Here is a 17,517-nt window from a genome sequence, read left to right on the forward strand (position 1 = left end):
ACTGACACAACCAATTATTCTGCTTCTTTTTGAATCAGGAATATATATCACTTGATAAAAATCTTATTCAGTATGCAAAAATATGTTAAACTAAGCAAATATGCATAAATCTTCTACATCCGACAATCGATGCTTCAACACTTCATTCACGCTTCTCGGTGTTGCGAATTCTGGTCATTGCTTAATTAATCCTTTACTCTGTTTACTTGAATCCTTGAATCGATAGCCAAACATATAAAGTGGGAATGAATCTAGCGCTAGTGGCAGTCACATACAAATAAATCGCAGTGGAGTCTAGCAGTGTCGAATAACTGGATATAGAGTGGAATGCGATGAAATTATTGTGAAAGGTACGATGGGAAATACGTCAGGTGCGCTGTCATAACTATATAAAGTGTGTGTGTGTGTGTGTGTGTGTGACCTTTGAGGATGCGGAAGGATGAGAAAGGCAGCAGACTTGGGTGTCTATTGTATTCGCAAGTGCAGAGGGCGGTGTTTTATGTTCAGAAAGGTCTCCATAATTGTAGTATAAATATTGCCGTCATTATCTTACTCTATTTATTTATTTTTTTTTTATTTACTTATTTTATTTATTTATTATTTTTTTTCTTCAATGAACCAAAATGAAAAGTTGGCGGAGGTCCTTCATGTCTCACAGACCGTTGCCAAAGACCATTGATCAATAAACAGCTCGTACATTCACTGTACAACTAAACAATTCTAGAGGTTTCATTAAACAGCAAAATTACATTGCACAAGTCTGAACACGCTGTGATGAGAAATGATATCCAGAAGGTATCATAATGAGTTAGAAGCTGTAAGTGATCATAGCAAAATGTGGCAACAGCAGCCTCAGCTTGGCGGAGGATGTGGTGAGCGCTCGCCAGTCGGCCCTCGCACACGCAGCTGCCTCAGTCTTGGGATTGCTTGGATAGAGGCAAGGACTATATCTGGGATGGAACATGTGGATTAAACTACGTTGTAGCTTAGCTGCATAAGTGACGGCCCATTCATAGTGTGGAATTTAGAAACGCTGATCACCACAACAGGCTTCATGTGCTTTACCACACCAAGGAATGTGAATTAGAATGTGGTAATAATAACAAATTGCATTTTTTCTCAGGACCGCATTTGTATTGATTAATCCAGAAGAACCAAATGTGGAAGTGAAAACATCTTAGGTGTGAGGTGAACGCAGACACTGGAGTAAGGATGTGGTGCATCTTGGCAATAGCGGTGGTGGTGGCGCTGGCCCCTCCCTGCCAAGGCTTCAATGTTGGTGAGTCCCGCTATTGTGAATTTGTTGGAGTTTCCTACACTATAGTTAAATGGCATCTTCATTTGTCAAGCACATAGAGTTACATTTTTGGCGTAAATGTCATATATAGTGAGATGGTAGATGGCACGCAAATACACACACGCACACACACTCTCACACATAAAAGGTGCGGTCGGTTCATGCGTTCCTCCGCCCAGCAGTATGCTGGGAGAGGAACCCACCCATTCTAGTACTGTGCCGTAGTTCTTGGCTGACTTATTCACGAATATAAATTTCAACTTATATGTTTACTTATATGATTTTATTTTTTTTTTCCCATTTCAAAACTGGTGTCTGTGTTGATAACCAAAGAATGACAGTGGAAACCGTGACAAGATGGGTGGGACTCATGTTGCATTGTAACCTACCACCTACGTAAACTTGTTTCTCTCTCTCTCTCTCTCTCTCTCTCTCTCTCTCTCTCTCTCTCTCTCTCTCTCTCTCTCTCTCTCTCTCTCTCTCTCTCTCTCTCTCTCTCTCTCATAAATATGAAAATTCATCATGGAAAACAAACTCGACATTCAGCATCAAATTCGACATTCAGCATCAAATGTGAGAATTAAGGAAGACTGCCGTGCAGTGTCATATAATTTAAAGCCTACCTGATAAGAGAGCTTTGATGTAACCAAGACGTTAAATGGTGCCACTGCAGGTTCTTGTCCTTGCTTCAGTCAGCTTTTAAACTGAAGGGAGAAACAGGATAGGTGTGGCGAAACCTTGAAGTGCTGTGCGTAGACAGTGAAGTGTGTTGTGTAGCTGTTTCAGTGTTGTACCAGAGGTAGATTAAAATAAAATGCATCCCACACTTTTTCATGGTAATACATGTTTCACTGAAAGGTGAGGGAAACGAAGGGGAGGATACCAACGAGTTACGGGACAGAAGAGAATAGTAGTAGTAGTAGTAGTAATAGTAGTAGTACGTACGTACGTACTGTACAGTAGTTCTTGCAATTAGAAGAGTGAATTGACTACCCACATCAGTCTGCCGTGGCTCCAAATCTGTCATATATTAAATGGAATCATTACGTATACCTCATAAGATTACATTCAACGAGACAATTAAGCGCATAAAAATATAACTTCTTAGAAAACATAAATATTGTGAACAAAACTACGGAATGCCGGTTTACTGGGGTCGCTTTGTATTCTCGTACGGCAGATCAATACCCGTTGGTTAGTCATCCTTGAGGCTGAAACGAAAGGTCTTCGCTTCATAGGGATTTATTCCATTACATGAAGACACAGAAGTTTTCAGGATGGAGTGTTCGAAGGTATTAAGTAGTCCAGCACTAACGCTACTCCGCTCACACTACATGCTCGTGCCGCCTTTTGGTGACCGTAGAGTCCTGTACAATCAGAGAGAGAGAGAGAGAGAGAGAGAGAGAGAGAGAGAGAGAGAGAGAGGAAAGAAAATATATTCAGATTCCTTAGCCTTGAAGAGCAGCCAGATCTGCCTGCGGCTACGCGGGGCAATATTGTCTACAGTTGTACATTCCTTGGTCTCAGTAAACCAGAGGACCAAAAAGGAGAACAAACGTTTCATACGGAAGAAAGCTAACAATATAAAAAACATGGAGACTACGAATAATTTATAAAATAGATGGGATCAGCAATGAATGAACGAGTGGCAACCTTAGCAGGTCTTGCCGAGTACAACTTGAGTGGCTGAAAGGAAACCTGTTGCTTGTGTGTCAGCGATGGCGTTGTTCCTGTAAGTTTGAGAGTATGTTAAAGCAGAACAAGCGATAAGCACCTGGCCTGGACGGCGAATAATGGAGTAAGGTTACTAGGTTGAGGTAGATGTGGGTGTTACCATTGGAGAGAGTCATTGTTTCCGATCTGGCCTTGTCCTTGCAATCTTTACTAAGTTTTTTTTTTTTTCCTCCTTATAATGTACAATGCATACATCCATCTCTCACATGCGTTCCTTATCTTATTATTACTTGCTACGCAGCTTGAGGCTGGTCCAGTGAGCCTCCCTTCCCCCTCTTGCCCTACTACAGAACGTTACTTATTATTATTGAGACGACCTAATCCACTTCCCGCCTCACTGATGATCACCAGTTTGTGTTTACAGAACACCATAATCTCTCTCTCTCTCTCTCTCTCTCTCTCTCTCTCTCTCTCTCTCTCTCTCTCTCTCTCTCTCTCTCTCTCTCGTTTATTCTATTTATTTATTTTGGAGATCTATTGTTTTCATTAATGCTTGTCTCATGTTCAGTCTTCTATAAAGATGCGCAGAATACGTCGTACTGTATGTATAATTCTTTTATTTATTTTTATTTATTTATTTTATTTTTTTTACTTAAAACTTAATTTTTTTTCGCAACGTGTGTATAACTGTTTAAGTGTCTTATAATTGCATGGCGGTATCATATGTCAATGCCTTGTCATGCAATCCGAGTGTCGGTGAGCAGCGTGGCAGGGCGGGGCTGCCTGGTGGTGTGGTGAATGCATGAAAAAGGCTGACACCTCTCACACACCACATACAACTTCCTCCTGCTCAAGGACAGTGATGGCTCGCTTATCAATTAAATACCCTCAGCTTCGATAGCGGATCGTGAACCTTAACCTCACAAAATGAGCCATGCTCACACACACACACACACACACACACACACACACACACACACATATATAACTGGATGGAGTATGTGTGGTTCACCTGCGGTCGTCTGGCTGTTGATTTCTTGACACAGCCAGCCGTTCGCAAAATGCTCAGAACTCATAGTGACCGATCTTTAGGTAAGACTGAGATTACTCGCACCTCACCGGAACAGCGAGATCACAACTCACAACCACGAAATTTACATCCCGTACCTGCTTATTGCTTGGTGAACAGGGGCTGCGTATATTACTATAATAGAGGCTCGCCAATCTGCCTTGCCGTTCTCGGGATTCAACCAAAGAAGTTATAGATGATCCATAGATTCAACCAAGGATGCTATAGATGCTGTGCGTGCATACATTCCTTAGACCCAACACAGGTTTCCTCGGTTGTGAGTCTAGCGTGGCCATTACACTACCTGGCGCACTCGGTGTGTGTGTGTGTGTGTGTGTGTGTGTGTGTGTTCTCCATAATCATGAGCTGATGTTCTTTAATATATATTCTGGGCAGTTTATCAGTGGCAGATGAACGAAGAGGACGAGGAAGATCGAACTATGTATGATTTGGATAAAATTGTCGAACTATTTTGGGACCGTGATCCCATTCACGGTCACAGCTGAGAGCTTACGACCGACTTGCCAACATTTCCTGTCCCTGAACCGCTGCCAGAACTCGCATGTCCCCTCAGCAATAAACCTTACGGGGGTTTTACTTGCATTTTTTTTTTTTTTTTTTTTTTAGTAAGTCATAGTCATAGTCATATGTTGAACGTTTTCGTGTACTTTATTGGCCACGTGAAAGAAAGGAAGGAATGAGGATGACGCACAAAGATCGGAACGTGTGAAGACATGTTTTGGCCAGTCTTGCGTTAATTCCAAGAAAATTAATTGTGAAGTTTGTTTTAAATACGAGTAAGACCGTACAAATAGAATAAAAAATTGTGCTTGAGCTCTTAACAAGTACAAAGAATTTAGAGAGGAAAGAGAGAGAGATAAATCCTTTCGAGTGAGAACTTAAATCCATAACTTGTAAGAGAAGCATGAAACATACTGTAGCACGAACAATATTCATGTATGAAGTGGGTGTTTCTCAGAGAGGATTATTTTGGATGTTGCTGCAAAGAGTGACTGAAAGTAGAATCAGTTAATGTCTTTCTAGAGCTGAATTCTTTACTGCACCACGCCTCTATAACAGAAATTTAATCTATCAATATCTCTGTCAGTGTGTCTTTTTATCTATCTATCAATTTATCAGTTTTTCTGTCTGTCTGCGCTCCTTTATAAGAGAAACTTCTATCTATCTGTCTGTCAATATTTCTGTCTGTCTGTCTGTCTGTCTATTGGTCTGTCTATTTGTCTGTCTGTCTGTCTGTCTGTCTGTCTGTCTTTCAGTCTATCCCTTTCTGTCTATCTATATCTGTCACCTGTATCTTGGAACTTTACCAAGGGAATAGCTGAGCCATTTTTTTTTTTTTTTTCATTTATTTCTGTTCTTGCTTTCCTTTTTGGTGTGTTCAAAACCTCAAATTTTCACAATTACCTCACCTTTTTTCCTCTAATAACTCTATGTATCCTTTCATTTCATTGTAAGTTATTGCACCCACTGTGTCTGTCATAGTATTCATATATATGTTCCTAATCATCTTACTTTCCACTATTCTGTGTGTGAACAAATCACTAGAATTAAACCTCATTCACGATTATTAGCAAGGAGTGTATAAGTTATGTACAGAACTGATCATTTTTATAATGAGTTTTTTTTTTTTTTTTTTATCTGCATTGGTAACATAGGAATTACAATAAATATGAAAAACCTTTCAGGATTCTTTAATAGTATGAAGCTTCATGATTGTTATTTTCAACCCTTATGTGTCATACATGTAAGATGCATCACCATGGCCAGTTGGTAATTATAATGGTATCAACTTCAGAAATTTGTCAAACCAAGTCCATGCTGATCTGTACCTATAGTTTGATCACAGGAATAAAAGATACTGTACTTGAAACTATTTCCTTATATTTATGATACAGTTAACTTCTCAGTAAGTGTTACATTTTGTAGGCATTCATTTTATTAACGGAGAGAAATTTCTTTCAGGTGTAAAGGGAACTAAGTGCAACTTGGATATCACAAAGGGAGATATCAATAATCCCTGTGAATCACTATATGGTGCTGAATGTGGAGGAACTCACTGTACCTGTCCTGCTGGCACCTTTGAGGACAAGACTTTGTTACGCTGTAGTAAAAACCGTCCAGGAGGGTCCCAGGGTGGAACCAATCGTGGAGCAGTGGATGACCTTGGCCTTCCCTTTGACTATGAGCCCAACAAACCTGCACCTGCCCCAACACCACCCAAACCAAAGGCTCCCCAGCAGCCGCAGCCTGGCTACAATCCAAACCAGCCTGGCTACAATCCTAATCAACCAGGCTACAACCCAAATCAGCCAGGCTACAACCCAAATCAACCAGGCTACAACCCAAATCAGCCTGGCTACAACCCCAACCAACCAGGCTACAACCCCAATCAACCTGGCTACAACCCCAACCAACCAGGTTACAACCCCAACTATCCTGGTGGAACCCATGGCAAAACTCATGGAAAAGGTTTGTAAGGCTTCATTATTTTTCCCCTCCAAGTGTCCTCCAAGAAATACACAACAAAATGTCCTGCTACTTTCTTGTAGCATATAGTAATACTGGCTGTGTAGTGTAAAATTCACACAGTACTTTGTGATTGGTCTACAGTACTTGTTAGTTGCTTGTGAAATCTGTGCTGGATTATGTGGTTTTAAATTTCTTGTTCAGTTGCATATTCAAACTATTTATTGGTGATTTGTAGGATTTATGATTATAAAGGCACTGTATATTTTGCAATTTTCAGGTAAAGACAATATGGGTGAAGAAGTTGGAGGAGGTGTGGGTGGCTTGATATTTCTTCTCATCATGGGTGGTCTCATCTACTTCTGCTGCTGTAGAGGAGGAAAGCATAAGTAAGTGTTTTTTCTGGAAAAATCTAAACCTATAATGTATGTGACATTTGATATTGTCTTTCAGATTAGTAAATCAAAAGATTAATAACTACTACCTTTAGAATCTGACATAAGATCATTATTAAAAGAACTAGTCCAGTCTAGTGCACTATGATGCTTGTTCCTTTGGTCACCATTAAAGGAGTGCCTGTGGTCAATTTTCTGTCCACACACAAGTTCTTGTTAGGAATGAAGCACAACTCACTGGGGGAATTTTTGGGATTCCACTTTAGGACTTAGTGTTTCAAATGGCTGACAAAGTAGGGAATAATCCCTTATAGTGGATGGTCTTTGCATTGGGATTTTTGCAAGATTTAATCTTTTACTCACTTTGCTAACTATGGAAATTCAAATTACTTTTTTATATATAGTATTTAGTATTTTAGTGGGAGACTTTTAGATAAAAAAAATAAATAAATAATTAAATTTTATTTCAGACAGGTGATGAACAGATTCCAGGGGCTTCCCTTCATGAACAGGGGCCAGCAGGCTGCCCCTGGAGGAGCAGTGCCCATGCAGAGTGCCATGGTGCAACAAGATCCTAATTTCAGCTCCCAGCACACCTATGTGCCACCTGATGGCCAGCAGCCTCCACCTGGACAGTACCCTCCACCTGGACAGTACCCTCCACCAGCAGGTATGTCTGATGATTTATAGCTTGTTTTGCTTAACTTAAGACAATTCTTAAAAAGGTTCAAGAAGTGATGGAAGTTTCTTGATTAGCTTTCTGAATGTCATCAGCCCTCTTTGGTCATTAGTGCACAAGGGAGTGTACCTCGACACAGTTTGACAGGGTTTGGTACAGACATTTAACAGATAGTCTTGTGTGATGGTATACTTTTGATTGCAGTTTGAATATGAATGTTTTAAATAACACATTAAATTATAATAATAGGTTCATAGTGAGAGTACACTTCATTACACAAGTATGCTTCTTGGTAAATATAGTATGTTTGTTTCTATCTATAGTGTTTGACTGAGCATGTCATCATCCATCATCACAAATGAAACAGTGATGTGAACATAATCATCTTGCCACTTTGATTTGATAGACTTCATCATGATCATATGGTTAGTGGTGATCTATTGTGGCCATTTGAGTGGCTTTTACCTTTGCATTACTCTTGTTAGCTTGATTGACTCTGGCTTGATTGTGTTTACCAGAGACATATGTATTAATAATCATCCTAGTGATCTGACATGTTCTGATACAAGAACATAACCAGTCAAGTCTGAGTCGGCACAAAAAGAACATAATGTGATCCTCCATGTCAGCTGCTTCACTTGCTCTTGTTGCTGTATTCTTGCAACCACAAGTACTCAGCATCATAACTTAGCCTTTCTTGTTCTAACTTGGCTGAGGTGCAGTTATTATTGTCATTGAAACCTGCTTATTGACATCTGCACTCTATATTGAGTGAAAGTTACATACCTATGCTCTTCCTTCATACCTTGCTCACAGTAGAATGATATTCCCTATTGTAAGTATAATTTTCATGAAAGGACAGCTAAACTCTGTATAATTTTTTTTTTTACTTTTGGCTTGTCCCTGTTAGAGGTAATTGCAGCTGATTTGACAAAAGTTTATCACCAAATACCCCTCCTGACATAACCCTCTTAATATTTCTGGGCTTATGACTGCCCCTGAGCTGCACTGACTTATGCCATCAGTGGTTGGGGAACTGGGAGCTGGCAGTACCCGAGAAAACTCCTGACTGCAACCCAGAATTTGACCTCAGACCATCCTACATTGTAATCAGAACTGTTAATACCTGAAATGTCATGCTTTCTGAACAATATTGTTCTTGCATCATATGGACAGAATTTACCAAAATCTTTGACATCCCTGATTGGTACATCTGGCACTGTAGCATGAAGCAAGACTGAGACAACTGCCCTCCTGCTATGCTCTTACATTCCCACCATGGTGCTGTTGCTGCCATGAGTTTAATAACTTTCATTGCAGCTATTCTTATGTGAAACAGAAATTCTGAAGCTATATTGACATGGTAAGGTTGATATGATTTGTTTCTGTGTCCAAAGTAAATGAACATTGTGTTATTACACATAGGACATTTGGAAAAAAGAAATTCCTACCCTGCGATATGATGGGAGATGTTTGTTTCCTCACACTTTACACCAGCCAAAATTAATTCAACACAATTCATTATTAGTTAAATTTGTCATTAAGACAAAATATTATTTTTGCGTTCAGGTGCATTTGTGCAAGATAAAGAACATCCTGTATCCAAATTAAGATATAGAACATCTTGTATCCAAAATGAGGTATAGAACATCCTATATAGATGGAAACAATACTGCTGCAAATTTATGGAAAAATTTTAAAAGCAGGTATGTTTCTCATATATTATATGAGGAAAAAATGTGCTCACTGACTAAATTTCTTAAATATTTTTTTTACACAATACTCAGTGCACTGAAATTGATATGAAGAAATAAACTTACTTATTATTTGCTTTGTTAAAATTTATTTCATGTATGAGTTAGTCAAACACACTGGTCCTTGGCCTTACATACCAGGCTATGGCTCTGTGTCCACCAGTCATGATGGTGAAATGTCACAAGTCAATAATCAAAAGACCTCTGTTGAACTTTAAATGAAATTCATCTAAGAATATTTCTTAGATTGCAGCTTATATACATATCTCATAAATTGCTGACTTATCCAAAATAACTCAGTTAAACATTAAATGAAATCCATATGAAAATACATCATAGCTTTGCAACTTACATATCTATCACAAATTGCTGCTTACCACACCTTCCAGCAAGAATGTTCTTCTGCTTCACTGGTATTGTCAATCTGGGGAAGCTAAGCATGTAATTTTACAGATGATGTGCAGTAAAACCTCAGTGTATTTTGAAGTCCATTTATTGGACTTGGAAACCTATCAGATTAATTTTTTTTTTATACTGAAAAGTGTGATATGACCAGAGGTGGTCCAGATTTCCTGACACTTCAGTCCTTTCTTGTTTTTGCCACTATTGTCATCACTGAATCATGATTATGGCAGATGCTAAGTGACAATTCACAAGCACAAAACATCCTATCCTAGCCATCAAGTCACTCAAAGGTGCTAGTTCACTGTATGCTGAACATAGCTTGGCATGATAATGGAAAAATTTATCCTGATAACTGATAAATCAGTAACAATAACCTTATCGGTTACTGATAATCAGTAACTGGCGATAAATTTATCACCTAATAATTGATAACCAATAAATTGATAAATCCAAAATTCCAATATTCATATTGTAAATAAAAAATTAATAAATCCAAATCTTTATTTTTATCTTTAAGAAAACTTAGAAAAATCTTCAAAAAAAATTAAAATTCAATGTTTATCCTGTCTCTTCACTGATGAAAAGTATTGTTTTCAGTAAAATAACTACATTTGATTTTGAAAAAATAAAACTTGAACATACTCATGTTCCAAAAACTCAATTTATCAATTATCACTAGTTTAGAACCAAAAGTATCAGTTATACCGGTGAATCAATAACGCAGGAAAAATAATTATCAGATGACTGATAACCCAATATCATTATCACAATAAATCATTGCAATAATCTATAGTGGTAATGCCCACCTTTGATGCTGAAACATGCTTTTGCTCTTTAAACCCCCATTCACACACATCAATGATATATCAGTGCCATGTCAGTTCAGTGTCAGTGAAATCCGTGGCACTTCAGTGACATCTGTTCACACACATCCATACTGCGTGAAATCAGTGATTTCCAAGATGGCAAAGTTTTCAGACACTGAATTGGCAATGATTACCATAATCTTTTATGAAGAGGAAGAGGCTGAGCATAAGCTGAAGAAAAGAAAGTGGGTACATGAAGAGTGAAAAAAAAAAGAAGTGAAAGAGAGTTTTCTCCTTTGTACAAGTAGTTAATTGACGATGGAACAAAATTTTTCCAAATATGTCGTTTGGTGACTGCTGTCCACATACTGTGGCTGTGACAAATCATGCAGAACAGGATGATTCTAAACCAATTCTATAATTAATTTATAATGCATTCTCATAGACAAACTCACCGCACTTGTCTGGCATCTGTGAAACACTGAGAAATATCAGTGGTGATGATATTCACTTTCATGGAATGGAGATGGAACTGACACAGAGAGTCAAAACATAGCATTACAATGGACATGTGTGAATGCTTCAGCCGAATTCAAAGTAATGATATTTTTTTTCACTGACACTGAAGGGCTTGAGTGGTCACTGATGTGTCACTGATGTGTGTGAATGGGCCTTAAGTGAGTAGAAGTTAATGTTGACAAATCATGCAGTTGGTACTGTGGTTCAAGTGAATGACTGGCAGTGGTCATGCATCAGTCAGTACTGTGATCCATGTGAGTGGTTAGCAGCAGTTTTGCCTTCTATTGACTCAGTTTGGCCCTTTCTTCTTTAGTGTTCCATGCACTGCCTAAGCTCTCATAGTCACACACATTTTTCTGCTGTTTATTCAGCCTAATGTTTGACACAGCAGAAAAAGTTCAGAATAGGAGGAGGATGTCTGGCCACCACTATTAACAGATTGGCTTGAGCTCCAATAAATCCAATATACTGAGGATTTTCTGTACCTTTCTTTTTCTTTCTTTTGGGGTTTTAATTTATATTCTGTTGGCACGACCCTCTCTATGATGGTTGTAGGTGTATACCCAGCACCTCCCTATGGACCACAGCCTGGGTATGCACCTTACCCCCCTCAAGGTATGTTGTCACCACTTTCATTTTCATGTACTTTTGGATTGCCTTTCTTAACTTACAGAAAATAAAAAGAAGGAAAAATTGTGTTATTGAATACAGAATAATTGAGTATGGTATCTTCAGTATTGTAGTTATTTGATAGAGGGTACTATGTAGTGACACAGGAAGATTTCATTATCTCATCCTAAATGCAGAAAATTACCTTCTGCAAGGAGGACTTATTTCAGTCCCACCTGTATTCTGAATATGAAATCAATAAGTCAACATGGAAAATCGATTCTGTTTTTGGAGGTTTAATTCATTTATTTATTTTTATTTTACTTGCTTTTTATACTATGGTATTCGGCATATTAGAAATTTGCCTCACAGCTGAATGACAAAGAGCACGTGATCTCTGTAGAACTTGCATGCCACTACACAGCATGCATATGCAGTATCATGAAATATTAAGGCTGGAGTCTTTTCTGGTAGCATGAAGAATTGGGATTTGCTGATTTGTTTGTGTGTATCAAGAATTTTTGAGGAGGAAGATAAGTTGATAGTCTTTGTAATAGAATGTAAGAATTCTTGTGAAGTGGCTTACTAATGGTTTAAAGTACTCTGCAGAAAGTTCTCTTTTTTTGATTTTTAATGGTTTAGAATTAATCACTGCCAGTGTACCATATTTCAACTATGGTGTTAATTTAACCAGGTATATAAACCAGTTTCTGCATCACCAGTAAAAACATCAAGCCTGGAAGTGCTGGTTTTGAACTGCTCTTGTTTGACAGATGGTTACAAATACTTTAACAGTGGTAATATACTTTTTGAGTTGGATTCTGGCTTTTAAAAATGTTATTAAATTCATGTGGAAACTAAGCTAACATACTCGTATCTAAACAGAGAGAAACAAAATATTATTAGTACATATAATGCATTTTAAGACAGAAGTAATAGTATGATGATGATTTGATATCTCAGTATGGGTAATGATGGTAAAGCACTTATTTAAGAGAGCATTATCTTCCCTTCTTCCCTCTCAAGAATTTTACATAGTATTGCACACATACTGCTTACTCCAGGTGATAAATCTTTCACCATTAGCAACAGCACCTCTTTAATTCTTAGGAACATTTTCCAAATTTCATGAATAATGCTTTCGCATGGATGCAGCTGTCTCCCAGATATGTGAGTCTGCACCTGAGACAGAGAGAAAATAATACAAAAGTGCTCAGATTTTCGATAGTTTTTGAGGAAATGAGGAGATTATTTCATTTCTTACTTTAGCTCCTTTATTATTCCACTACGTTTCCTTTTCTTTCCTTATGTAATGCTTCCCCTTGGATGTTCCATAGAAATGCTGAAAAACTGTTCTAAAGGCAAAGTAAGTCTTGAATCATGAGAGGCAATCTCCTAGGATTGAATGCATGACCAGAACAGAAAAACACTGCCATGACTTTAGGACCATAATGATTGTCAGAATACAGGATAATTTTGCAGTCTTTGTATTTCTGGTCACTACATTTAGCTGTCTCAAGTATGACCTGTTCTTATCATTATACTTTTAACTTTTTTTTTTTTTTTTTTCAAGTTCATCTGCCTTCTCTTTACTGTCTTCAGTTACTCAGTTTTTTTCTTCTCTTACTTCCTTGTGAACCTTACAACTGCATTCATTTACATTTCATTTACAACTGCATTCACAAAACAAATTGAGAATCCTTTGTCTGTACTGGGAACAAATGTATTGTGAATTTTAGACTTTTCTGTACTTTGAAATATACATTCCTCTTCTTAGAGTTAAAGTTACTGATATGTTCTGAAAGACTGATTATGAACTGGAAACATAATATGTATTGAAAGTCAGAAATGCATCGCCAAACATTGTGGTAATATGCTAGTAGTAATATCTTTTGTAATATTGCTGTATTGCTTTTGTGTTGCTTTGTTGTGGAAATGTGAATGAATTATAGATGCTGCTGGATTTTAGAGTTCTTGACAAAGGGTTCTCAATCTGTAGTATTGTTAAAGCTGACTACTGGTTTGAAACATTGAAAAATAAAATTCTGCATTTACCAGTACTAACAACCTCCTTACACTTGTTTGTGGTCTAAGAGTTATTAACCCTTCCCTATAGTATGTTACTCAGAAAACTTAAAAAACACTTACTAGAGTATAGAAAATAACAAAGCATGGTTAGTATATCAGGTGTCTGGACATTCTTCACTATTTCTCCCTTGTCTTGCTAACAATGTTACTAACAAACTATCAGGTGGTGGAGGGGCCCCTATGCAGCCTTATCCTCCGCAGCCTTACCCACCTTCTGCGGCACCTTACATGGCCCCTGGTGCCCCTGAAGGTAGTGTATACACAATCAAAACATATACAGAAAGTGCCTTTTAAGTCAGTAATCATTTTTATAATATAACAGTGCAGATTCGCTTTGCTCATATAGTACATTTATATGTGTATGTAGTATGTCGTAATACCTCGTTCAGGTTGTCACTTCTAATAGAAGCAATAATGCCATTTTGTAGCATTAGCAAAAAGAAATAGAGTGCTCTCCCCTTGGTGAGAAAAGCATTCTGAAATGCGATTTGAGGCTTACATAATAATAACAAAGCCAACGATTGACATCTTTCATTAGGCACTTTGTTAGCTTCTAGGGAATCAGCCATGTGGCAGCTGTGTTGAAGTAAGAACTGTAGTGTTAGAAAGTAGGATAGCAAATAGGGGATAGAGCTTTGCAAGCAAAAGACGATAATAAGCACTCTTCACACTTCACTGAGGTGGTGATCTAGCTTGTTCCTGGAATACACTGAGATGCCTGGTGTCTGATGTCAACATTCTTTTTTAGTATTGTATGAACCTCAATATTTTAGAGTGCTTTTTGCCATTACAAGCAAACCACAGAATTATAGTTCATATAAATTTCTGTATTTTTCAGTATTTTCAAGTGAGAATATGAATTTATTAAAATGAAAAATGTTAATTCTGTATTAATGCATACAGACAAAGCCAAAAAAATTATAAATGAAAATGTGTAATTCAAGCATTTGTTATTTGTGGTTTGTCTGAAATTTTAAGGGTGCACACTATACTTTTTGTGAACATTTTGTGCATAAATTTAGTGAGATACATACTGTTCCCAAGGGATTCATATACTTATATATACAAATGTAATGTGTGTCTACAGTGAATCTTTACCCAAACAGGCTACCCTCCACCAGGCCAGCAGCCTCCACCCTACACCCAGCAGTACCAGCCCAATGCTCCACCACCCATGTAGACTCACCACCTCCCATAGTGTTAGTACTAGTAGTCTTTTTACAGGTATTGTTTTGCCCTGCCTCATAGCCCTTGTGTAGTGACTTATTGAAAATTTGCAATTGGTTTACTTATGGTAATATCTCAAGTTTTGACCTGTAGCATACTTTTGAGAAAAGATATGGCAACAGCTTAAACATTTGTGGCCATCAGCTTGAGTGCATGCTTATATTTTATTTAGTTTTTGTTACTTGTGAAATATTGAGGTGTTAGTATCTTTTATGACAAGTCTGTGAGACAAAGTTTTCCTACATTTCTAGAGTAACAATATAGATTGTAGTGGCTGCCATGACACTGATAAGCTTGATTGTTTCAATCACAATGTTGCAAGGAAATCTTTATACAAAGTTTAGGAATTTACTTGAGAAGGCTTTATTCATCTTTATCATTGTTATAATTCTAAAAACTAAAGATATTACTGTAAAAGTGTGGTAATAACTGCTGCATTTGAGAAGGAAAGATAAGATCATCATAGGTGAATTAATGCAACTAAATATATAAATAATTAAGTGTTGATTGCTGTCTTTCAATCTTTAATTCTATTTCATTATGATATTTACTGAACTGTCTCATTAAGCTGTCTTATCAGAAGAGATTACTCATTTACATGATATTATAATATTATTATGACATTACAGTTACTTAAAGTCCTCATTACCTAATACACATTAAAACATTATTCCCATTTTGTGTCAGTTCAAGATCTTAGCCAGATGTTGTTACTTATGATACTGCAATAGTTGTTATTTTCATACTTCAAGACAAGATTATAAAATACTCATATTTTCATGCATAAAGATATAGCTGATAGTGTCTAGGTCTTGTGGAACATATAGTTAATAACATACACTAAACTGGTTTTAGCAGAGCTTCACTACTTTATGCAGTTTCAAAATATATGAATCAGTGTTAACAGCCTTCTCTACAGTGTTACTGTAGCTTACATTCTGTGTGCCACCAGTAAATCTTTCTTGTCAAGCATGATCAGCATGTTTGTTACCCAGTTTACTGCTTACTGTGACTGGGTACTCCATGATATATATCAGATACAAGTAACTTTAGAAAATTTTATTTGCATAATTTGTATGAGATCTCAGTGAGTTTATATATATGCCATGTTACTTAATGATATTAATGTTTTATTGAACACTGTGTATTTTCATAGAATTTAATCTTTTGAATATGTAGTATGACTCATTTTATCGTGAGAAATCCAAGATTGGAGTGTACATGAAAAGGAATTTTTTTAAATAGAAAAGTGTTCAGAATACTTCTAACAAAAACAATCCTTACAATCTAATTTCTTGTATCTGTCGGTATGTCTGGTGCTGTAATAATAACATAATATCTGATACATGCATACATGTATGTAAACATGCATATTCCTATATAATTTTGTGCAAATTGGTACATCAACATTGAGTTTTGAAAGTTTTATAACCTTTTTTTACAATATCTATCTTTATCTACTTACATATATGTATACCTGGCTGGTAACTCTCTAAAGGTGGAGTTAGCCAAGACTTCTCTCTACATCTATGTATGTACATTCACAAATATGGTTTATGAATAATAATAAAAATAAATAAATAATATAGATAATGTTATGTGTGCAAGTATAGATTTTTTTTCTTTTTATAATATGCAGAAAATGAGCTACACTCATAGGATTGTGTGTGTGTGTGTGTGTGTGTGTGTGTGTGTGTGTGTGTGTGTGTATGTGTGTGTGTTTGTGTGTGTGTGTACACACACCTGATTGTGACTTGCAGGAAAAGAGCTATGCTCGCTCTGTCCCGTCCCCATATCTGCTGATATCCAGCTTGGTTTTAAATTCTTGAATATGTATTCCTTGCATGTGTTTCTGTGAGAAAACCTCTAGTATAACTTTTGATGTGGTATGAAAATGGCATAGCATGTACTACTATATAAGTACATTCCATGGCATCTAAGAAGTAAATGGTAAACACCAAGTGTATCAGTAAGGCGTAATAATTATCATGAACAGCTTGAATTAGAGGATAGTGATAAAAGGTGATGATGGATGAATTCAACCTGGAAAGTGACCTGCATATCTGAATTGTTCACTGTTCATGCAGATTTCACACTAGATACACAGATTCCTGATAAAATGAGTCTATTCACAATGTTACATTTAAAATGAGCCACAGTCCACAGAACACATGGAATACACTACAGAGTGTCTGTTACACCTACATAACAAGGCACAGCTGCTTCAGCATCTGCTGAACAACTAGTGCATGATTTTTAGTCCCATATTTTTATCAGCGTTTTCACACAGAATATTTTATAATAAAGGTTTACAATTTGTAACATTTATCTTTGGTATTCCCTAAAATAACATTAATTTAAGCAGGCATGTGTTTTTTTGTATTCTTGTCATCAATGAGATTTTTTTTCCTCATACCTGTACATATTTCCTCTCCCCACATCAGTCATGAACCATTTCACTTTTGCACTTACAGGATAACTGAAAGGGCACATATGGGTAGAAAAAAA

At 37.0% G+C, this 17,517-nt stretch overlaps 1 protein-coding gene across 8 annotated transcripts; it reads left to right on the plus strand.

Annotated features, from left to right (window-relative positions):
- Positions 1–803: 803 nt before the first annotated feature.
- On the plus strand, positions 804–17,331 carry LOC135103125 (calcium-binding protein P-like). 8 transcript variants are annotated; one of them, XM_064009176.1, is made up of 8 exons: positions 804–937; positions 1,124–1,279; positions 6,024–6,530; positions 6,808–6,916; positions 7,393–7,592; positions 11,641–11,700; positions 13,946–14,032; positions 14,889–17,331. In XM_064009176.1, exons 2-8 carry the CDS (start codon positions 1,213–1,215, stop codon positions 14,960–14,962), a joined length of 1,104 nt encoding a protein of 367 aa, XP_063865246.1. In that variant the 5' UTR covers positions 804–937; positions 1,124–1,212; the 3' UTR covers positions 14,963–17,331. The 8 variants fall into 8 exon arrangements, with proteins under 8 accessions (XP_063865246.1, XP_063865249.1, XP_063865251.1 ...); XM_064009179.1 differs by lacking the exon at positions 13,946–14,032; XM_064009175.1 differs by having other exon boundaries at positions 879–1,279.
- Positions 17,332–17,517: the final 186 nt, after the last annotated feature.

Source organism: Scylla paramamosain, chromosome 8 (assembly GCF_035594125.1).
Source record: "Scylla paramamosain isolate STU-SP2022 chromosome 8, ASM3559412v1, whole genome shotgun sequence".
Lineage (NCBI taxonomy): Eukaryota > Metazoa > Arthropoda > Malacostraca > Decapoda > Portunidae > Scylla > Scylla paramamosain.